The following is a 24,492-nucleotide window of genomic DNA, read 5'->3' as shown; positions in this document are numbered from 1 at the left end:
AATAGTTCAATTTTCTAGTCCAAAGACTCCAAACTGAAAATTTTCAACAGTTAGGTGGTACTGTCAAATGAAAAACTTCTGAGTATCATCCCCAACAAAAGAAAGAAACTTTGGTGCTAACATAACAATGCTGAACAAGTCATAAACATGGCACCTAATATAAATTAGCTTCCATTGAGAAGAAGAATTTTGCTAGAAAACTCACCACGAAATATATGTCTGAATTTCCATTCATTATCATGAAGATCCCTTGCTATTAATTCTTGAGCCGGAGGCTGCTGGGAGAAGTCCTGTAGATCAGAAATATGATCTTAGACAACAAAGGATTCAAGTGGAGGTAAATCTTAAAACAGAGAGGCTAGTCTACAGCAGCCAAAATGATCTTACCAATGGGGGGAACACTTTTTCAGCTGCCCGGCGAGGAACTGAAAATCCTCCATGAGTACTTGTATCACTGGCAGTCAATGTTTTGCAGAAATAATTTGTCGGCTGCTTGCTGGAGGTACCTAAATCTGCTGGAAGGAAGGTGGCATCCTTTTGCTCTTGCTACAAAAGGGTTCATATATCAATAAGAAAAAATGAAATAGATCATACAACTAGCAAAAAAAACTTAGTTAGGCTAAATTAGCATACCGGGCTCAGTGGCTGCAAGGTCATCTGAGCATATACCTCATCCGTCTCCACGTCTGCCTAAAGTAAACAAAATTTTGAGTTTCTAGAGACCTGCCTGTAAAGTACCCAGAACTGGAAAACAAAACTAAAGATTCCTTACATGCATTGTCAAATTGTGAAGCTGACAGATAAGTTGTGGAGGTAAGCTTGGGTAGTTCGGTATGTGGGCATCCACTTCCTTGTTGGTTGATGCAGCAACCTACATAGATTTATGAAGATAAGCAGAAGAACGTTATTAATTATTCTATTTCTCACCCAGTCCTTGATTAAAATCATAATCATTCAATTTTTAACATGAAATCCAACTGTTTAGGCTGCAAACAGGCATTTAAATATGCAAGCACCCCAGATCATACAAGCATTAAGATCTATTGGGCAGGGAGAAGTAGAGGATTCAAGCTCTTCATATAGTTCAACGCTATTCAAATATCATTGTTGGATGCTTAACTTATGCCAGGATATTTATTCCAAAAAGAGAAAGAAGGATGTTTACAAAAATAGACAAACACAAAACGAATTTTCTTTGCTCAGAAAGAAAGAACAAATTATAGGGTAAACTTCAACACATTGTCTTCCATGGGTAAACTTCAAAATCTAAAAGCAAGAAGCAGGCCATAACCACTCATTGAAGACGGACCTGTTCACTGTGACCCTGAGGGAAATATACCACGCGGCTTCCAACAGCAGGTAGGGAAACAAGAGGACCCGCACATGCATGCCAAAGTTCAGAATTCAGACATCTCTGTTCCCCTGCAGATCCAATTCTACGTCAACATAAATTTCCAAAGGACTATACTAGTGGGTTTGAAAGTCTTAATTACAATTTATAACCACTAATTCGAAAATCAATATGCAAGTATGACATCTCAGAATTTTTAAACAATGACAGAAATGGTCCCCTATTATGGGTCTCTGGCCACTCAATCATCATATGAAGCCACAAACATTATGGTAAATGTCCTCTTAAGCTGAAAGCAGATCACCTTGCACATGAATCAAAGGAAAATGACCATACCAAATTGCAAAAAGAAAAAAGAAAAGAAAAGAAAAAGAAAAAAGGGGAAAGAGACTAAAACCCAACAATATAAAGTGGAATTAATGATATCTCAGATCCAACCCATCCCAGTATTTTAGTGCAGAGCCCCCAAGAAATCAATCCAGCCACAGAAGCTAGAACAAGAAGGTTTTGCAGCTAAACTAAGACACTAATACTCTAAACCAAGAGAACAGGGTTAAGACACTAGTACTCTAAATTCAACAAGTTAAAGTGAAAAAAGGATAAAGGAAGCAGAGAATATACAAGCAAACACAAGTTATACCTTCAGGTGACTGCTGAGTGAAACCAGAAGAGAGCCTCATTTCAGCAGATTCAAGAATAACTTCTAACCCCAAATTTGGACCACAAAAGCAGCCAAAAACAATTACACCACAATAGCTCAGCACTAAATCCCCCAAACCTGACACCCAAAGAACTGAAAAAACCCTTCTTCTTGCACTTCCTTCCCACCCAAAAACACCATACTACTTTCTCTTTGCCCCCAAAACCCACCTCCAAATCTGAATGTACTCAAAATCACCTCCACCACCACCTACCCACCAAACACTTTGCTAAGAAATAAATATGATTTGTGAATACAGAGCTTAATAAGATGTTCATGAACAAAACTAGAAACAAACCCACCCACCCCCCACCCCCCCTCCCAAATCTTCAACCGAAACCGGTTTCGCTGCAAAACACAATCGATTTCAGCCTCATCCGCACTTGATCTTCCCCACCCAAACCCAAGTACACCAATCTGCAACTAAGAAATTCATGTGACAAGCCTTCTTCACCCAATTAACCGGCACATTTCAGCTCAAATCCCAACAGAACACACCACACGGCCCCAATTGCTCGCTTCAACTTCACCAAATCCCAAATTGACAATAGTACTGAGCTCAAAAGCTTCAATAACCAACAAATCAAGGCCAAGTCAAGAACTTTTCAGATCTCAGCTTCACTAAGCCAAACCCAGAAGCAAGGAGACAGAGAAATCCCCGATTTTGAGCTATTCGCAGGGCCGAAAACGAAAACCCTAAAAAACCCAGATCCCCAAAAACAAAAATTCACAGGGTCAAATCGCCGAATCGAGCATGGTCAGAGAAACATCGTACAGTGATACTCAACACAAAGCACAGTTTTCTTTTCCTGTCTTTTTTTTTTTTTAAGGACCAAAGCACAGTTTTCACACAAACACGTACAGCAGATATATATATATATATAGGGATTGAAGTGAAAACCTAGGGTTTTGCTATAGTTTCTTGGAATGGAAATGGTGAGAGAGAGTGCATAGTACTCAGTTATAATACTTCAATCTTGTGATTGCTCTCTCTCTCTCTCTGATTAACTCCTCTGTGCTCCAATCAATCAAAGAAAGTACACAAATTGATATTATTTTTCCAACGAGCCAATTGTTTTTCAATGTCATTTTTATACATGGTACATACAGAGTACATATATACAGAGAGACGGAATACACAGAGAGGGGATGTATAGAGAGAGAAACTTTTTCAAAATTATTTTTTCTTTTAATTTTTAAGGGTAATTATCAATGGATTAGGAAGCTCTCCGGTCTCAAATCAAATACGACTGTCCAAGTCGGCTTATAGAGCATATTTTTAAGGCTTTATTTGGGAATAGATTTTTTTAATAATTTTTTAATTTTTTAATTAAAACATAATGTAAAAAAATTAATATATTTAGAATAATTTTTTAATTTTTTATAAAAATATGTATAAAAAGTAAAAATAAAATAAATCTTTAACTTTTTAATTTTTTTAGTAATTTTTTAATTAAAAAAGTCACCTGTCAAGTGTGGCCTAAGTTTCATTTTTTTATATTTTAGAATTCGTTTTATATATTATTTTTATAAAAAAAAAATTAAATTAATTAAATTATAAAAATTATGTATTTGGATTAATTTTATATGAATTTTTTATTTTTTTATCGTCAACTTTCTTATATAAAATTAATCAAAATACATATTTTTGTTATTTGATCGACTTAATTTTTTGTAGAATGATTTACTCGAAAAATCTTAAAATGTGAATGATTTAAATTATCAAAACGGGACAAAAAAATAAGCCCAATAAACCGGACAACATCTCTCTAATTTGATTTGGGATTGAAAAGAAGCCAATTCCATTATAAATACACTCTTAAAATTTGTTTAAAATATATTATTCTTTATAATTTTGAAAATTGCATTTCAGCTTTTGAGGTTTTAAATTTCATAAGATATGGTATATTTTATTAATAAGTTATCAAGTCAATTAATAGTTTTTATTTTTGTCAAAATTTATTTCAATTAATAATTCTAATAATTTTATTATTGCATAAGAAAATAATTAGAAATTTTATTTTTTCAATTAATTCTGTTAATAAAAAATTCTAACAATGGAGTATATAGTTTTTGAAACCACAAGTAACAATTCATATTTTAAGCAAATCTCAGGGTGTATTTATAATTTATTCGTTTTAATTTGATAAAAATAATTATTTTTTTTTTTACTTTTATAAATCATTTTCACTTCAAAAAAATATGAGAAAATTACATGAAGAAAAAATTCAGGATTTGAACATTGTAACAAATAAATTCTAAATTTTTAATTTTGTCAATTTAAATACTTATCTTCTGATTTATTTTCAATCTAAGCAATTCGTCTATTTTTGTTATGTAAAATTGACCTAAAAAAAAATTAAAATTATTAAACTCAATGTAGATATACATAAAATATCTATAATGCCCTTTTCATTTTAATAACTAAAATATTTATTTATTTTTATTAATTTTACTTAATAAAAATAGGTATAAATTAATTTGTGTGTTAAATTAAAAGTGAGAATGTATAAATATATCAAATATGTTAGAAAATTACATACAAACCCCAAACTGACACCAATCACACCCATCAGCTAGTTGAATCGTGACAATGAACTCATTACAATTTAACACAATATTTTGAGATTTTTTTTTTTTTTTTGTGATTTTTTTTATTTATAAAAATATGTACAAAAAAATGAAATAATAATTTTATGCATTTGTAATAATTTTTTGATTTTTAACTAAAAACTAAGGTTTCCAAACAAGGAATTAACTAACTACTTAACTTTCATGGTCGTGATAATGAATACACCAATAATAGCATTGATTTGGAATATAGGTTGACCTTTAGTTATTTTAGTTTAAGCTAAAAAGTCTGGTTTGATATGAATTTTTAAATTTTTTTGATTTTTATAAAAGAAAAAATAAAATGATTATGATTAAGTTTTTTAAGTAGAATCACTCTTTATCTTATTCGTTTTTTAATTTATTTTGTCTTTTTATGACTATTTTAACCCCAAACTATTATGTCAAACGAGTGTATAATACTCTTAGTATTTTTAACAATATTTTTAGTTATGATCAATAAGATTTGAATGCTAATGTATGCGCTATAATAACTTTCATATTAATTATTACTGGATTTAAGAAATTAATTATGGGTTGTTTTGAAAAATTGGTTAAAAGTTAATTTTTTGACTGTTTAAAAAAAATGTGTAAAAAAATAAAAAAATGATATTACTTAAAATAAATTAAAAAATAATTTTTGACTTTTAGCTATTTTTTCAAAAAAGGCCTATGTTTAAACATTATTTACAGTAACAATTCTTTGTTTTTAAAAATTTTGAAGTAAAACGTCTTTTGGTAGGGGATTTCACATGTGAATAAAAAAGCTAAGTCAAATAAATATTGTAACATTAAAACCTCTTTTGTGGTGGGAGTTTTTTTTTACCGTGATGCCGAGAGATTGATTGGAAGGTGTGAGCAGCGGTATTAAGAGAGTTTATAGTGCATCTTATTTTTTTTGTACTTTTAATTTTTATGTTTTAATGAAAATTTTACTTCATCGGTAAAATAAAATAAAATAAATCTTGTAGCATTTCAAAACAAAAAAAAAAAAGCTATTTCCAAAAGCAGCTTTTTGATTAGTGGTAGTGGTAGTCCAAGTTGGAAGCTAGCAAAAAGCATAAAAAAAAATGATAACGAGGAAGAAGAAGAAAAAAAAGAAAAAAAGAATTAATGGGTAATTTCTATTATTCAAGATGGAGATAGTATACAAGATTTACTAAATTTTTTATTTTTATTTTTTTGGTGGAGTTTAGTTTCTCAAAAAGTTATTTTGTTTGGTATATTTTAAATTTTTAACTTTTAGTATAAGCAAATTTGACTCATTTTAACTTTTTAACTGAAAATGAGTTTAGCAAATAAGTTAAAAATCTAAAAGACATTTTTTTAAATAGTAAAATTGACTTTGTAAGCTAATAAATTGAGTTTTAGTCATGGCCACATAAAGCGTGGTGAGTGCAATGAGAACTTTAAATGACTTATTTAAAAGTTTTTGAATGAAAAAGAGACCAGAATGGAGATGTTGTTCCAAACTAAGGGACGCTTTCATAATGAATTTGATTCGTACCTAGAATTTGTTCTGTATATATTGATGAATTTGTGAGTAACTTTTTTTTATTATATTATTGATGAAAGAAACAATCAAAACTCACCTTAAGAAAAAACTAAAAATAAAAATGGAGAATGTTAGCAAGTATTTTAATATTATAATGATCTTCCGAGCTCTAAGATAAGTCTTCTCCAAGTCTTTACTAGCCTTATTTATCTAAGTCTTCTCCAAGTCTTTGCTAGACTTATCCATCTAACTCTTCTTCAAGTCTTCTCATTCCTATCCATTCCAAGGTCTTGGTCAAGTCTCTTGTTATCTTATCCACCAAGAACCTTGCTTATTAAGTTTTCTTTTCTATATATTTTGAACATATGTCATATCTTAAATAGACACGAGAGAAGAAGTTTTTGTTCCTTAGAAGTTTTGTTCCTTTGTTATATCTAGTGTGAGATTATCAGGCAAATAAAAAGGGTGTGTGTGATAAAGCTTTGGGTTCAACCAATTGTACAGTATTGCTTAACTATACGACTTAGTCGAGCTGTTGTATCGTGGGGGGACAAGTCAAGATTTGTCTGCTGCACCAGTGTGAGGCTTTGTCTAACCGCAGAGGGCTTGAATCTCCTTAAAGAGAGCAAATTTCCCGCGCCTCAGCCCTTTCAATAATTATTGTAACTTTATTTTTTGTATTTTCTGGTATTTTATTTGTAATTATCACCAACAATTTTAAAGAGATTCAAATAGTAAAAGTTCATGGAGCCAGTACTGGAGAAGCCCAACGACAATACCGACGATCTCAGCAAGTCCTTCCTATTCAAGAAAGCTCATTTCAAGAGATGGAAAGGCAAGGTACTTTTCTACCTCAGTCTCCTCAAGGTGGCCTATATCCTGACCGAGAAAAATCCAAGCAAAGTCCCCACTGAAGAGATGACCGACGAGGAGTATGCTGCTCATCTTGAAAAAATCGAGAAATACAACACAGATGAGTATAAATGTCGATACTATCTTTTGAATTGTCTTTCAGATCAATTTTATGATTATTATGATACTACTTACACCACTGTCAAGAAAATTTGGAAAGCCTTGCAGAACAAATTTGACACTGATGAGGCAGGCACTAAAAAATATACTACAAGTCGTTTTTTCCGCTATCAGATGATAGGTGGAAAATCAGTGGTGGAGCAAATTCAAGATTTTCAGATGTTAGTAGCTGAAGTTAGATCTGAAGGCATCAAAATTGGAGACAATCTTGTTGTAGCAGGTATTGTTGACAAACTTCCATCATCTTGGAGGGAGTTCCAGAAGTAAATGCGTCACAAGCAAAAAGAGACGTCCTTGGAGACTCTAATCACACAGATTAGGGTGGAGGAAGAAGCACGAGGACAAGATGCGCTTATGACACAAGAACATTCCACTGCAAAGGTAAATTTAACTTCTGGAAATACTTTACCTAAAGGTCGATTTCATAAAAATAGTCACTTGAAGCCAGCTAAGAAAATTTGGAAAAATACTGGAAGGCCACAAAATAAAAATTACCCGAGGCAAAAGAAATGGAACCAAGAACCCCTTTCACAAGATTTGACAAACGTGACATGTTTTGTGTGTGGCAAAAGTGGGCATATTGCTCGAACTTGCAAATTTCGAAAACAACAGTCTCGACCACAGGCTAATGTTACCGAGGAACCATTTGTGGCTATGATCACAAATATTTTTATGGTTCAATCTGTAGAAGGGTGGTGGGCAGACTGTAGTGCCAATAGGAATGTCTGCTATGATAAAGATTGGTTCAAAGATTTCACTCCTTTTAATGAGGAGAGGACTGTTATGCTTGGTGACTCCAGTTTAACCAAGGTGCTCAGGTGTGGGGATGTTGAGCTGAATTTTACCTCTGAACGTGTGCTTGTTTTAAAATATGTATTGTACACACCGTCCATGAGAAAAAATTTGATGTCAAGTTATTTGCTCAACAAAGTTGGTTTCAAACAGACTATTGAATCTGACCAATATGTAATCACTAAAAAAGGCATATTTGTGGGGAAAAGGGTATGCCTGTGATGGAATGTTTAAATTAAATGTTGAGAATAAGAAAGCACATGTTTCTATTTACATGTTGTCTTCTATGAATTTTTGGCATACTCGTCTGTGTCATATTAATAGCCGATATGTGGGAGTCATGAGTAGTTTAGGATTAATTCCCAGACTAACAAATAAGTTTGAGAAATGTGAAGTTTGCAGTCAAGCAACAATAACTAAAAGGCCTCATAAAAGTGTGGTGAGAAATACTGAATTGTTAGAATTAATTCACACTGATTTATGTGAATTTGAAGGAATTTTAACACATGGTGGAAATAGATATTTTATCACTTTTATTGATGATTTTTCAAAATACACTTATGTATACTTGTTGAAAAATAAAAGTGATGCTTTTGAAAAATTTAAAGAATTCCTTCTTGAAGTTAAAAATCAATTCGGTAAAAAAATTAAAAGGTATAGGAGTGATAGAGGCCGGGAGTATGAATCTTTTGGATTCAACTCGTTTGCTCAGTCTTTGGGAATAATCCATAAAACTACTCCACCATATTCACCTGCATCTAATGGTGTAGCAGAAAAGAAAAATAGAACTTTAACTGATTTAACAAATGCTATGCTAATTAAAGCAGGTGCTTCTTCAAATTTGTGGGGAGAAACAATTTTAACTGCATGTTATGTTATGAAAAGAGTGTCACATAAAAAAACAAAAGTTACACCTTTTGAGTTGTGGAAAGGGCATAAGCCAAATTTGAGGTATTTGAGGGTTTGGGGTTGTCTAGCTTTTGTTAGACTGGTGGACCCTAAAAGACCTAAATTAGGTGTAAAAGCTGCCACTTGTGCTTTTCTTGGATATGCAACAAATAGTACAGCCTATAGATTTTTTGATATGGAAAACAAAATAATTTTTGAATCAGATGATGCAATTTTTCATGAAGAAAAATTTCCTTTTAAATCTAAAAATGGTGGGAGTCAAAATTATCAAGAAAATATTTTATCTGAAACCGGTTCCTTTACTCCTCTTTTACAAAACCAAGATCCTATAGTTTTTGAACTTAGAAGGAGTAAAAGAGCCAGATTAGAAAAATATTTTGGCCCTGATTATCATGTTTTTAATGTGGAGGAAACTCCATTAACTTTACAAGAAGTTTTGGCATCTCCTGACTCTATTTTTTGGAACGAGGCTGTAAATGATGAGATGGAATCATTATTATCCAATAAAACTTGGGTATTAGTAGATTTATCACCAGGTTGTAAAACTATTGGCTATAAATGGGTTTTGAGAAAAAAAAACTTAAACCGGATGGAACTATTGATAAATATAAAGCAAGGCTTGTTGCAAAAGGTTTTAAACAACAAGCAGATCTTGACTTTTTTGATACATTTTCTTCGGTTACTAGAGTTACATCCATTAGATTATTAATTGCAGTGGCTGCAATTCATGATCTTAAAATTCATCAAATGGATGTTAAAACAGTCTTTTTAAATGGAGACCTGGGTGAAGAAATCTATATGGATCAACCTGAGGGTTTTGTGGAACCCGGTCAAGAAAGCAAAGTGTGCAAGCTAGTTAAATCCCTCTATGGCTTAAAACAGGCCCCTAAACAGTGGCATGAGAAATTTGATTCTTGCATGATTGAGAATGGCTATAAAACGAATGAATGTGATAAATGCATCTACTATAAATCTGAAGAAAATTCACATGTCATTATTAGTCTCTATGTGGATAATTTACTTATATTTGGCTCTAATTTGCATATCATCGTGGAAATTAAAAATATGCTTAGTAGCCATTTTGATATGAAAGATCTTGGTGAGGCTAATTATATTTCGGGAATGAAAATTACCAAAACCTGTGATGGTATATTTCTTGATCAGTCGCATTATGTTGAGAAAATATAATTTTTATAACTGTAAGCATGTTCTTACTCCTTTTGATCCTCATGTGCATTTATTTCTTGTTGAAAATGATAAGGATGTAATTAATCAAAAGGAATATGCTCGTATGATTGGTAGCTTGCGTTATGCGACTGATTGTACTAGACCTGACATTGCATATGCAGTTGGAGTACTTAGCAGGTTTACTAGCAAGCCTAGCCATTGAGCGTATTATGAAATATTTATCTGGTACCATAAAATATGACTTGTTTTATAATAAGTATCCTGCAATACTTGAAAGTTACAGTGGTGCCGATTGGAACACATTGTCAGGTGATTCATTATCAACCACTGGTTACTTATTTACATTGGGAGGTGGTGCTAGAAGTTGGAAATCAAAAAAACAAACCATTATTGCTAATTCAACAATGGAGGCTGAGCTTATTGCTTTAGCTACAGTTAGTGAAGAAGCAAATTGGTTGAGAGATTTGTTAAATGAAATCTCTTGTTGGGAAAAACCGATTCCACCTATATTGATTCATTGTGATAGCACCGCAGCAATTGGTCGAGTTAATAACCGTTATTATAACGATAAATCCAGACCTATCAGAAGAAAACGCAGTACTGCGAGATCTTATATGACTAATGGCATCATAAATGTGGATTATATTAAATCTGGTGATAATCTTGCAGATCCATTAACTAAGGCCTTAGCAAGAGATAGAGTCTAGAATACATCAAGGGAGATGGGATTGAAGCCCATTGAATATAGCAGGAGCCATTAGGGGTGTGCATAATACCGCCGAAACTACCGAAACCGCCAAAACCGCACCGAACCGCACCGCCAAGGCAAATTTGTTATTATTTGCCAATTGAACCGCCGGTTTTTGATAAGAAAAATAACAAATTCTAGTGACACTTTTATCAATCTGCCGGTTTCTATTTTTCTTCCAAACCGCACCGACCCGCACCGCTATTAAATCATGTTTTATAAGATTCTAAAAATTCTTTTTTACTTAAGTTTGCTTGTTGTTCTATACCTTAGAATATAGTATTACATTACTGCTCGAGGAGAATTTTATGTATTGTATTTGATCATTGTACCTTCCACAGATGCTTGTAATGAACTGATGGCATAGTCGTTGATATTATCATGTTGTTGCTACACTTGCTGCATCAGAAGAAAAACTTCGCAAGATGCTTAACATCACGGTATCTTTCGTCTTTTTTTTACTCTTTGATTTTAGTTTTGTAATTTGAATTATATTTTTTATAAACCGTCAATCCGCCCAAACCGCCAAGGCAAATCCGCCATTATTTGCCAACCGAACCGCCGATTTTTGATAAGGAAAATGGCAAATTCTAGTGACATTTTTATCAATCCGCCACCCGCCATACAGTTTCTATTTTTCTCTCAAACTGCACCGACCCGCACCGTGCACACCCCTAGGAGCCATGTATGAGGATACTCAACCCAGGGACCAGAGATCCTGTAACTGGGTTCAATGAGAAAAACGATCATATGATGGCCATGAGAAATGCACTAAATTAATTTTTACCCATCCTTATGATGTAAGTGCATTTATCCTATAACGTTGTAGAGGTTGAGTTATTAAAAAACTCTTAATGAATTTCTATAGCTCTTATTGAGTGGGGTGTCATAGTTACAGGAGCACCCTTGACAGAATTCACTTATGTGAGCGTGGTAGTGGGGCCGCTACCTATGAGATTTGAGCAAATTCTTAAATACACTCATGAATCCTGGGATCGCACAAGGCCGTAATGTGCTGGCATTTAAAGCTTTTGTGAACACCTGGAATATTATGTGTGTGCAATAATTATTTATTTCCCTTAAGTAGTCATAGTTCAATGTTGAGCATACTATTGGCTCTGGAGTAGATATTATTGTTTCACTAATGGGGTTCAATGCAGAGCACACCTACCATGATGCATAATATACTTATTTGCCTAATAATCACAGTTTTTGTTACCTATAATATTAAAATAGGTGGGGGAATGTTAGCAGATATTTTAATATTATAATGATCTTCCGAACTCCAAGATAAGTCTTCTCCAAGTCTTTGCTAGCCTTATCTATCCAAGTCTTCTCCAAGTCTTTGCTAGACTTATCCATCTAACTATTCGTCAAGTCTTCTCATTCCTATCCATTCCAAGGTCTTGGTCAAGTCTCTTGTTATCTTATCCATCAAGAACCTTGCTTATTAAGTTTTCTTTTCTATATATTTTGAACATATGTCATATCTTAAATAGACACGAGAGAAGAAGTTTTTGTTCCTTAGAAGTTTTGTTCCTTTGTTATTTCTAGTGTGAGATTATCAAGCAAATAAAAATGGTGTATATGATAAAGTTTTGGGTTCAACCAATTGTGTAGTATTGCTTAACCATACGACTTAGTCGGGCTGTTGTATCCTGGGAGGACAAGTCAAGGTTTTTCTGCTGCACCAGTGTGAGACTTTGTCTAACCGCAGAGGACTTGAATCTCCTAAAAGATAGCGAATTTCCCGCGCCTCAGCCCTTTCAATAATTATTGTAACTTTATTTTTTGTATTTTCTTGTGTTTTATTTGTAATTATCACCAACAAAAAATAATGAAAAGAAGTCTTAATGCATGTGCAGCGTGGATTTATTCTAAGTGTAATAGGAATCACACTCGAAGTATATATCTGAACTACATTAATTTTTCTATAATTATTTTTGTGATTTTTTTTATATAGATATATAGCACTATATTATTCTTTTTATACTGACTTCAAGCAAGGTAATGTAGTATTCATTCTTTCTTATGAGGTCCACTCAATTTAATGGAGAATTATTTGGGAGGACCCAACAAAGAGATTGAGAGTGAAGTGTCAATCTCATTAGATATTATAGGAAATAAAAGTTATTTATACTTTTTTCAATCTCATTAGATATTATAGGAAATAAAAGTTATTTATACTTTTTTTTATTGAGAAGGCAAAGCCAAGCAATATGTTTGGACACTGACATTCCCTCCAAAACAGTCCAGAGTTTTCAATGTGTTTGGAATAAAGCCATTGAGCATGAAGGAAATGATAAAGCTTTTACCAATTACAACTACTTTTTACAGACATATTTATAATTAATCTCTTATTAGTTGATTAAAAAACATTCATAATTAAAAACTATACGATTCAGTCATAACATGACTGGACTATATAAAAGTTATTTTCTCTATCAAAATGTTACTCTATCCTACTATGACATTCTCATTGAATATACGAAATGACGAATTTCACTTTATCACTTACGATTTACTATATGTGTATTTTATTCCTTATCATTCCAAAATAAACACATATTCTTTTGTAGTTTTACATACTAAAAGGCACCATCAGGCCCTTTGTCAAACTTAGCAGTAAATGTAAAACACGCAAGAGGATTATGCGCTCATATCCAAATATTAGGAGGTAAACTAAACAGAAGTGATAACATGCATTTTGAGTCACAAAAACATCAAAAATGCCTCTAATTTACACAATAAAGTTATTAAATAAGAATACTTATGTACAAAAGTTTTTTTTTTTTTGTTTTTTTTTTCATTCAAGTTATTAACAATACAATACATTGCAATTTACAAATTAGTGAGATTTAAGTGCTTATTTTTAAATGTTAAAAGACAAACTTCACGTTAAATAAAATTACAGAGAAATAAAATAAAATTTATCCCATACTAAATTCAAAGTGGAATGCTTATAGCCATAATAGTACTTCTATCTACTCTTTTTTTTTTTTTTTTTTTTGGTGTGGTTATCATCAATAACTCGCACAAAAGCAAATGAAATTGTGTCACTCATGGCTTTCTTGTCACAAATCACCACACAAAAAGCATGTTTCAAGTGCCAACCATTTACAAAGAGCTTTTATTTAGCATATACGGCTATAAAAATGAATGAATAACCCATGTCTAAAGGAGGTTCAATTTGCTTTAAAAGTTGGCAAGAGCACATGTAAACGTATACCCATAGAAAATTATATTAAAAAAAACACACCTAAAGCTTATATTCTTTCCAAATATATGTCAAACTATGGAAACTCCAATTATTGTAAAGGCCAAAGCTATTGTCTTGTGCAATTATGGTAACAATGTTACAAAAATGTTTAGTTGTGGGATTGATTGCAAAAAGTCCTTTTGTATTAAGTCAAAAAATTTATAATGTTGTGTTTAAATTTTGAATTTGTGGAGAGCGAAAAAAAGAAAACAGAAGGATAAAAACAAAAGAATAGTTTATATTTCATTCAATTGTTTTTCCTTTTGACAAGTCGGGTTGTAAATGAGCTGACTAGTTGGTTATTTGAACTTAGACTTCAAAATTTATCAAATTTCAAAATATGTTTAGATTTAGCATGTTTACCTTTCGAGCTGATTTCAAATGAGTTTTAATCAAGTCAAATTTAAATAAATTTTTTTTATTTATATCTTTCCATACATCTAGAATTGTAAACAAATCACATAGTAAGCTATTCAAATTTACCTTAATTGGTGTGGAATCATATTATAATGCTAAAAGCAGTTCTGTGGAGAAAAGTGATTAATGTTTCTTATGGAATTTCTTATGAAATTTTAATTGACCAATTGTAATAGTTTTTTAATTTGACCAGTTTTTGTTTTTTTTTTTGTTTTTTGGGTTCTTACATTAAGTAATATTCAAATAAGTTACCTAATGAATTGAGTCTTGTATTTTATAGTTTTTAATTGATTTTAATCCGTTTAAATCCGATCTAATTCACGGTCTCTGCAGATGAGATCTACCTCATGTCCCCCTTCGTACCTAATCACTTTACATACATGTCAATCAATCAAAATTAATAAATCTATAAATATAGAAATCAGTTATGGAGTGGGACATTTGATGTAAATTGACAAATCAATTTTTTTTAAAATTATAATTTGTAAATCTTATTTTTTCATATATATATATATATATATATATGTTGAAGATTGGCTTTGATTTACTAAAGTCAACAATAACTGCTAATTAAAGACAAATGAAGGAGCTGAAGTTTCGGACTAAAAATTCAGCCGAGCTACTCTATAGTAAGGTGGCTGATCTTCAAATCTTGTTGATATCCGCTGTAAATGTTGTCGGTGGCCTGTCGATGGCTATGGAGATTTTGACTCTCCTATTGTATCTATAAAAGAGTAGTGAATGGGAGAGGTTCATGTATGGTGAATTGAAGAGAAAATACAGAGAAGAGAGAGAGAGAGATCAGAGAGTGCAGTAATTCTTTATTCTAAATTTACTGAATTCCGTTACCCATGAACTTAGGTAATTTATTGAACCACATAAATTTTTGTATGTTATTACTTGTGTGTTTGTGGTGTGATTATTTTCTCACTCATAGGTACAACAATATATTCTATTTTTGTGTCTAGTTGTATGATCAATTTCAATAGCTATATATCAAAAGTAAAATCACTCAATTTAACAGTCAGGTAGGTCCAAGAAATTCTATCGCTATTCAACCCAAAAATCTGGGAGATAATATACGAACTTGCCGACACATGAATACAAAACCAACGTTGTTACATCAAACTAGATACATGTCTCCTTTATTTTCTTTTTCATTTTCTTTCTTTTGAGATTTTAATTTTAGTTCAAATTTTTTTTCCTGCTGAAAATGAATCATTGGATTGTTACATAAAAGTTGAATCAAGTTCAATTCATTGGATCGTTCGATCGTTACATAAGGGTTTTGGGAACAAATTTTTTTATCTTTAAAAATAAAAATTTGTTACAAAAGATATTAAAAAACTAATTCTTATGATAATGAGGGTTCTCACTAAAATACTGTCCTAAAAAGTACAAAAATGGCCTTTAGTGACAAATTTTAAAATATTGCAAGTAAATGCATTTAGGGATAAGACAATTTTGTGCCAAAAGGTTTACTTTTAAATACAAAAATTTTGGTCTAAGATAACAGTAATTCATCACTAAACGTCCAATTTTGTTTATGAAAATGCAAATATCATATTTTTTGCAACTAAAATAATTTGTCCCTAAAAAGGATTTCGTTCCTAAATTTTTATCTCTAAAATCTTAATTTGTTGCAATAAATATAAGAATGGGTTATTTTATTTTTTTAGACAAATTATATCTATAATCTCCCTACTTTTCCATTTGTATTAATTTGGTCCACGAAATTCTATAACTTGATTGATTTGCTTTTAAATAAGTAAAGCAACAATTTTAGATAAAAAATGATTAGATAAATTACTCTTTATCTCCTTTATATTTGATTACTTTCTCGCTTTGATCCTTAAAATTTATTTTTTTTCACTTTAACTCTTTATATTTCAAGTTTTTTCAGTTTACTCCTGATGAGGTATCGATTCCCGGGTGGATGGGTCGGACCGGCCCAGGTTCTCCAGACTCCGGCTCAGGAAGGCTGGCTCCGTCAGATGACCTGCAAGCAAGTTCAGGGGGGGAACGGGGTAGTCCCCCAGTGAACCCTCCGGTGCAAGAATTAGAAGAGCAGAGTATGAAAAGACTGTATATCGAGAGATCAAGAGAGAGAGCAACTTAACCTCCTTTTTTTCCTCTTATCCTTGCTTATATCCTTTTGTCATCATTTTTCCTGTCTCTTGTGACGTGCTTTTTTCGCCGAAAGCCTGTGCCATAGCTCATCTTGTTTAGGGTGATGGAGGCTCTGTTCCGGCGGGGAGTGCTGTTGTAATAAATGCTGTGATGGGTTGCATTAATGGTGATGTGTTGTGATAATAACTCTGCAGATCTTTGTCTGCTGATGTGGCCCGTGTCCCACCTGCCGTGTGCCTAAATGCCGTTGGCCCTTCATGTCTAGGTGGCCTCCAGCTGTTCTGGGCCTTGTCACCCAAGCAACCGGGTTGTGCCATTGGCCCCAAGCACTGGGTTCGGGGTGGTTTACCGTGGGCCGTGTGCCTTGTGGGCCTATCCATGTCAGTAGTCCCCCATTTCCGAGTGCAGCTTTAGACCAACGAAGGGAATAGTGAGAAGGGAGAGAAGTGTGAAACGGGTGGAGAGGCCGACTGGAAGGTGTGCCGATTGCGAGGAGAGCCGAGCGGGAGGTGTCGACCGTGAGGCGGGCCGATCACGAGGGTGGCCGAGCGGGAGGGGTCGACCGTGAGGCGGGGCGACCACGGGGGTGACCGAGCGGGAGAGGTCGGCCGTGAGACGTGCCGATCATGAGGGTAGCCGAGCGGGAGGGGTCGGCCGTGAGGTGGGCCGACCACGAGGGTGGCCGAGCGGCAGGGGTCGACCGTGAGACGTGCCGATCATGAGGGTAGCCGAGCGGGAGGGGTCGGCCGTGAGGTGGGCCGACCACGAGGGTGGCCGAGCGGCGGGGGTCGACCGTGAGGTGTGCCGACCAGGGGGGCGTGGGGTTCTAAAATGTGCTGATGTGAAAATGGAAAAGACAGGGTAAGGGTAGGGGACAGTGCATCGTGGCCATACACGTGGCAGTGTCGTGGGGGAAGATGAAGCGTTGGGGCAGGAAATGAAGCGATAGGTCAGGGGGGGTTTTGAAAAGGCGGTTTTGGCGGTTGATTTGAAAGGTTTTGAAACGGGTGAAAATTAATGTGGATCCGTGGAATACGGGCAAAACCGTAGGTTTTAGGTATAATGCGTTTTACCTACCGTGGGACAAGAACTCAAAATATCCAACTCTTGCACGGTGTGCGACATATCTGTGTAGCATTCTCTCAACTTTCTTGTGGTTGCGTCAGAAGTGTTTTGTGAGCAAGCCCTAGAAATGGCACAAGAAGGAGTAGTTAACGTGAGGGTAGACCCGTTGGGGGACGATGATGGGGAGGAGTTAGCAGCACAGTACAGGGCAGAGGCATCGGACTTGATATTGGCCCCAAAGCCATTAAACCAGGTGGAGTCGGGGCAGTGGCACACTAAGGCGGACAGATCCACGCTCACGGTGGCGGATTTGGAGGCGATTAGGGGGCGATACCAGATTCCGGCGGAGGTAGATTTACGGTTGCCGACGTCAGAGGAAAGGCCGTCTATGGTGAAGCCAGGGGAGTTTTCCCTGTACGAGGAGGCGCTGAAAGGGGGGCTGAGGCTGCCATTGCCTCAAGTGGTGGTTGATGTGCTAAATCGCCTGGAGGTAGCGCCGGGGCAGTTGATGCCCAATGCGTGGAAGATTCTGATGGCTTGTGCGAGTGCGTGGCCTAAGGCGAATGGAGGAGAGGCCATGACGATCGACGAGTTCTTCTCATGTTACAAAGCGTCGGGGCAGCAAGAAACGTGGGTCACCCTACAAGCGGTGATGGGCAGGGGGTTGGTGGCGGGGCTGCCTACGTCGATCAAGGGGTGGCGGCCACGGTGGTTTTTCGTGTCAGTTAATGGGGGGATGGGGGTGCGCACCATGTGGAAGGTGCCAAATCGGTCGATGGAGTCTAGGCTGGGGGTGGTGGCGGAAGAGAGGGTGAAGAAAGTGAGGGAGTGGAGAGAGAGAGAGAAAGCCAGATGGGACGATCTTGTCCAGCCGTCAGCACTGTTTGAGGCGGGGTTGGGACCGCAGCCGAAAGGTGGAGACCTCGACCGGGGGGAGTTGGAAGAGAGGAGAAGAGCACAGGAGATGGAGGATCGAGCCATTATGGCCAAGGCCGCGAAGTTGATAGAGGCGCAGAGGGGCCGACCGGCTGAACCGCTCTCGCGGGAGAGGATCCGACCGCGCCCTAGGCCTTTGGGGGAAAAAGACTTGGGTAGCTTTGAGCCGCTTCCGCCGCCTGTAGACCCTATAAAGGAAAAGGCCAGAGGGGTTGTGACGGTCATGAAGAAAAAGAAGGAGAAGAAGAAGAGGGGGGCTCCAGAGGAGGCTGCAGAGGAGTCTGGGGCCAAGAGGGCGAAGGTGGCCCCAACGGATGCAGAGGAGTCTGCGGCAAAGGACGCCCCAGAGGAAGTGGAGATCATCCCAACGGTGGAGGTTGCGGAGGTGGGTCCACCAGTACAAGCGGAGGCTGGGGTGGGGGAGGCGGCGCCGAGCGGGAGGGAACAGGTTCAGGGGAGGCCCGACCCCCAGGAAGGGGGGGTTCGTGTGGCCACGGCTATTTATCATGCGCGCGCGGTAGCTGGGAGGATGGAGGGAGAAGAAGGCCCAGCCAGGGCGGGAGCCGACCGCCTGGTGAGGATTGTGGACGAAGGAGCTCTGCGCGCGGCATCTGGGTATAGTGAGGCTGACCTGCTGAGGGGGTTATGCTCCGCCCAAATGGAGGTGACTACCTTAGCGGGGGCTCTTCTCAGGAAAGCTGAGGCCGCCAAGTTGAAGGCTGAGGAGGTCAGGGTCCAGCTGGCCAAGTTGAGGGAGGATAGTGCCGACTGGGAGACTGCCTATGCCGACCTGCCAGCAGTCAAGTTGGAACTGGAGGACACACGCCGTAAGGTTGTGTCGCTGGAGTTCCAACTGGCTGGTGAGCACAAAAAATTGGAAGAGTCCGAGAAGGCCTGCGCGGTGGCGGTCGAGAGGCATGAGGAGGCTATGACCAGCAATGAAGAGCTGGTCAGGCAGAAGGATGAAGCGGACTCCAGAATTGGAGACCTGCTGAAGGAGCTGGGGGAGGAGCGCACCAGAGCAGAGGAGGACAAGGGGAGGCTTCTGAGGGAATGGGAGATGGAGAAGGTGAAGATGGCGGCGGAGCTAGAGGGTCTGAGGAAGGGGATGGAAGAGGAGAGGATGACGGCAGCCGCTGGAAGGGTGGCTCTGCAAAGGGAGCTGGACGAGGAGAGGGCGAAGGCGGCGTCTGAAAAGGCGGCCTACCCTGATCTATGCGTCGCAGCAGTGGAGCAGTATAAAGGGTCCTCCGAATTTCAAATGGAGGTGGATGCTGCTGTCGCCAGGAGTCTGGCTGGTCAAGAGCCTGGGGGGTTGGGCCCGTCAAGGAAGACTGCTGGAGGTAGGACAGAATCAGAGGTGATTGAAAGCTTCCAGCAGTCCGACTGCTATAAGCATGAAATGGCCGAGTACTGGGACAGTGGTTGGAAAATGTTCAAGCGTAGAGCTGAGGAGCTGTTTCCAGACTTGGACCTGAGTAGTGTGACAATCGGCGAAGATGATGTGGCCCAGACCCCCCTGGACGAAGGCGTTGAAGAAGAGGATTTAGCATCCAGCGAGGAAGAGTAGCCAAGAAGAAGAAGAGCTGGGCGTGTTCTGTGGGGTTTGGTTAAGTGTATACATTGTAATTTTTGTGCATTGTTTTTTTTTTTTTTTTTTTACATTGTAATTCTATGAGTGAATGAATAAATACGTGAAGAGTTTGGTTAAGATGAATTTGTGTACGAATGTTATTTTGTGTCTGTTGGCAGCTGACTGTTTGTGCAGCAAAAGTGAATAAAAACCTTGTGCGGTAAAAATGAGTAAGAAATTTTGTGCAGTAAAAGTCCACAAATGAGGGTAAAGGGTAAGTTACAAGTAGTAGCTAGACAGTTAAGTGTAAATTTGAAAGTGAATGTGAAAAAGGTAAGTGTTATGAGGAGGTTTCAAAACGGACGAGTGAGAGTGTAAACATGAAGGTAAGAGTAAGTAAGTGTTGTGGGGAAGTTTAAAAATGTGACCAAGTGTGAAAAGATGTAGCCTTGTTTGGTTTTGGAGTGCTTGGTCGAGTGTTCAGTCTAGCTGGGGCTTTGAAGTGCTTGGTCTGGCCGAGGCTCTGACGTGCTCGGTCTGGCCGAGGCTTTGAGTGCTCGGTCTGGCCGAGGACCGAGGCTTTGAAGTGGTCGGACTGGCCGAGGCTTTGAAGTGCTCGGACTGGTCGAGGCTTTGAAGTGGTCGGACTGGCCGAGGCTTTGAGGTGCTCGGACTGGCCGAGACTTTGAAGTGCTCGGTCTGGCCGAGGCTTTGAGTGCTCGGTCTGGCCGAGGCTTTGAGTGCTCGGTCTGGCCGAGGCTTTGAGTGCTCGGTCTGGCCGAGGCTTTGAGTGCTCGGTCTGGCCGAGGCTTTGAATGCTCGGTCTGGCCGAGGCTTTGAAGTGCTCGGATTGGCCGGGGCTTTGAGTGCTCGGTCTGGCCGAGGCTTTGAGTGCTCGGTCTGGCCGAGGCTTCGAGTGCTCGGTCTGGCCGAGGCTTCGAGTGCTCGGACTGGCCGAGGCTTTGAAGTGCTGAGGTTGGCCGAGGTTGTGAAGTTTTGAGTTGCTGGGATCGTCATACAAACATTTGAATTATGACAGTGTAGATCTGCAATCGGAATTTGCTTTATATATAAAGAAAAGGGGAATACAACAATATTGGTAATATAAAAATATGAACTTATTGATAGTAACGCTTCAGATGTTCTGCATTCCAGGGATGGGGCAGGTCTCGGCCTTCCATGTCTTGGAGTCGGTAAGTGCCTGGTCGTGGTCGGGCTTTGACGATGTAGGGGCCCTCCCATTTGGCTGCCAGTTTGCCCTCGGCTGGATTCTTTGTGGCGAGAGTCACTTCTCGTAAGACAAGATCCCCGACGGAGAATTCTCGAGGTCAGACTCGGCGGTTGTAGTGTGTTCTCATTTTCTGCTGGTAAGAAGCCAATCTGACAGCAGCGGTTTCTCTGAGCTCTTCGATTAGATCGAGGTGTGTTCGATGGAGCTCTTCGGCTGAGGCCAGATCCGGGTGTAAAACCCTAGGAGTGGGGAGGCCGACCTCTACCGGGATAACCGCCTCAGCGCCATATGTTAAACGAAAAGGGGTTTCGCCGGTGGGGGTGCGAGCAGTGGTTCGGTAAGCCCAGAGTACATTGGGCAGTTCCTCGGCCCAAAGGCCTTTAGCAGCTTCGAGCTTGGTTTTGATGATTTTGAGAAGGGAACGGTTGGTGACTTCAACTTGGCCGTTTGCCTGGGGGTGACCGGGGGAGGAGAAGCACGGTTGGATCTGGAGATCTGCACAAAATTTTCTGTACTTCGCGTTATCGAATTGTTTGCCATTGTCAGAGATGATGGCTTGAGGGATGCCAAATCGGCAAATGATCGATTGCCAGATAAACCTGGTTGTGTTCCGCTCGGTGATTGTGGCAAGGGGTTCAGCTTCGACCCACTTGGTGAAGTAATCGATGGCAACGATTGCGAATTTGGTCTGACCTCGACCGGTGGGAAGGGGACCGACCAGGTCAATCCCCCATTTGGCAAACGGGTAAGGACTGTAGAGTGTGATTAACTCTGTAGGAGGAGCATGAGGGATGTTGGCGAAGCGTTGGCATTTGTCGCATTTGAGCACGAAATCAGTCGTATCCTGACTGAGCGTTGGCCAAAAATACCCAGTACGGAGTACCTTCTGGGCAAGGGACCTGCCTCCTGAGTGATTGCCACAAATCCCCTCATGGATTTCCTGCATTACGTAAGTTGCTTGCGCTGGATTGAGGCAGCGTAGGTATGGCCGGGAGAAACCGCGTTTGTACAATATGTCGTCGATGATGACGTAATTAGACGCTCGGGATCGGACTTTGGAAGCCTGCTGCTGGTCCTCTGGGAGTGCTCCTGTGGTCAGGAATAGGAGGATGTCGGATGCCCATGGGATAGGTTCATTTTGAATGTGTTGTATAGCTTGTAAACTCGGTGAAACGGCCGGGTGGTGTAGGTATTCTATGCGGACGTCATGGCTGAGAGTAGGATGGTCAGCTGAAGCCAGCTGAGCCATTTCGTCTGCTTTGGAGTTGTCTGCCCGAGGAATATGTTTGATGTGGAAGGTATTGAAGAGGCGAGCAAGAGGGAGTGCCAGGTCTCTGTAGGCTCGCATCGTATCGTCCTTGGCGTCAAAATCCCCCGTCATTTGACCGACGACGAGTTGGGAGTCGCTGAAGACTCGGAGGTGGCTGACCCCTATGTCCTTGGCGAGGCGGAGTCCTGCTAATAATGCCTCATATTCGGCTTCATTGTTGCTTGCTTCAAACAGGAAACGGAGGGCACATTTGAAGTGACCGCCTTCAGGAGAGGTGAGGATGATGCCGGCACCGCTTCCTTCTCTTCGGGACGACCCATCGACATTGAGGGTCCAGGAATGAGGGTCTTCTGGCTCTGTTAGAGTTGGTAAGGGCGGGGGTGTGGTGGTCGGGGTCGGTTTAGTGAATTCCATGATGAAATCAGCTATAGCTTGCCCTTTGATTGCTGTCCGAGGTCGGTAAGAGATGTCAAACTGGCCGAGTTCTACTGACCACTGCATCAATCTGCCTGAGAGTTCCGGTTGCTGCATGACCTTCTTCAGGGGCTGGTCGGTGAGGACCACTATGGAGTGGGCTTGGAAGTATGGGCGGAGTCGTCTAGAGGCAATGACCAAGGCCAGGGATAGTTTTTCCAGCAAGGGGTAGTTCTGTTCCGCGCCCCTGAGAGCTCGGCTAATGTAATAGACCGGTCGTTGGACTGAGCCATCTTCTCGGAGGAGAGCCGCACTGACTGCGGTTTCTGATACTGCTAGGTAGAGAAAGAGAGGCTCACCCGTGATTGCTTGAGAGAGAAGGGGGGGTTAGCCATGCATTGCTTTAACTGTTGGAAGGCCTCTTCGGACTCAGTTGTCCATTCAAAGGTCTGCCGAAGGACTTTGAAGAAGGGCAAGCACTTATCTGTCGCGCGGGATATGAAGCGGTTAAGGGCTGCCACTCGGCCGGTGAGCCTCTGAACTTCTTTGACCGTCCGAGGTGACTGCATCTCGACCAAGGCTTTGATCTTCTCAGGGTTAGCTTCGATGCCGCGTTGGCTGACCATAAAGCCCAAAAATTTGCCAGATCCTACACCGAACGCGCACTTCTCTGGGTTGAGCTTCATCTGGTACTTACGCAGGGTGGTGAAGGTTTCTCGTAAATCAGTGAGGTGGTCGGAGGAGTATTTGCTTTTGACTAGCATGTCGTCGACGTAGACTTCCATATTCCGGCCTATTTGGTGATGGAAGATGGTGTTAACCAGCCGCTGATAAGTGGCCCCAGCATTCTTCAATCCGAACGGCATTACCCGATAATGGTAAGTACCGCGGTCGGTAATAAATGATGTGTGCTCCTGGTCGGATGTGTGCATTAGGATTTGGTTGTACCCAGAGAAGGCATCCATGAAGCTGAGCATTTGATGACCGGCGGTGGCGTCGACCAACAGATCTATGCGAGGGAGGGGGTAACTGTCTTTAGGACATGCTCGGTTCAAGTCCGAGTAGTCGACACAAAGCCGCCATTTGCCATTGTGTTTTCGGACGAGGACCACATTGGACAACCACCTAGGATAGTCCACATTTCTGATGAATTGGGCCTCGAGGAGCTTGTTAACTTCGGCGGCTATAAGGGTGTTGCGCTCCGGATGGAAGATGCGCTGCTTCTGGCGGTGGGGTCGAAAATGGGGTTCGATGCTAAGGCGATGGGTTATGAAGGAGGGGTCGATGCCTGGCATGTCAGAATGAGTCCAGGCGAATACATCTCTGTGCTCGGTTAAGAGGGCAGTAAGGTCGGCCTTGGCTTGAGCGGGTA

The 24,492-nt window shown here is 39.3% G+C and overlaps 2 protein-coding genes across 2 annotated transcripts in view; both read right to left on the bottom strand.

Moving 5' to 3' along the window:
- LOC114297395 (auxin response factor 6) overlaps positions 1–3,103 on the bottom strand; it is an 8,419-nt gene extending 5,316 nt beyond the window's left edge. The window contains exons 1-6 of the mRNA XM_028241807.2: positions 1,992–3,103; positions 1,310–1,422; positions 773–871; positions 634–690; positions 388–546; positions 206–290 (exon numbers count right to left, since the gene is read on the bottom strand). Of these exons, the coding sequence (XP_028097608.2) occupies positions 206–290; positions 388–546; positions 634–690; positions 773–871; positions 1,310–1,422; positions 1,992–2,031 (553 nt within the window). The 5' untranslated portion in view covers positions 2,032–3,103. The remainder of the gene's footprint in view (positions 1–205; positions 291–387; positions 547–633; positions 691–772; positions 872–1,309; positions 1,423–1,991) is intronic.
- An 18,115-nt stretch (positions 3,104–21,218) lies between these two features.
- On the bottom strand, positions 21,219–22,817 carry LOC145799301 (uncharacterized). Its single transcript, XM_082888851.1, has 2 exons — positions 22,320–22,817; positions 21,219–21,251 (listed from the first exon to the last, which is right to left on the bottom strand). Exons 1-2 carry the CDS (start codon positions 22,815–22,817, stop codon positions 21,219–21,221), a joined length of 531 nt encoding a protein of 176 aa, XP_082744977.1.
- Between the last annotated feature and the right edge of the window lie 1,675 nt (positions 22,818–24,492).

The sequence above is a fragment of the Camellia sinensis genome, chromosome 9 (genome assembly GCF_055761805.1).
Source record: "Camellia sinensis isolate YWXY chromosome 9, ASM5576180v1, whole genome shotgun sequence".
NCBI classification, from domain to species: domain Eukaryota; kingdom Viridiplantae; phylum Streptophyta; class Magnoliopsida; order Ericales; family Theaceae; genus Camellia; species Camellia sinensis.
The sequence above is the reverse complement of the archived record's forward strand: the minus strand, read 5'-3'. Positions and strand labels throughout refer to the sequence as shown.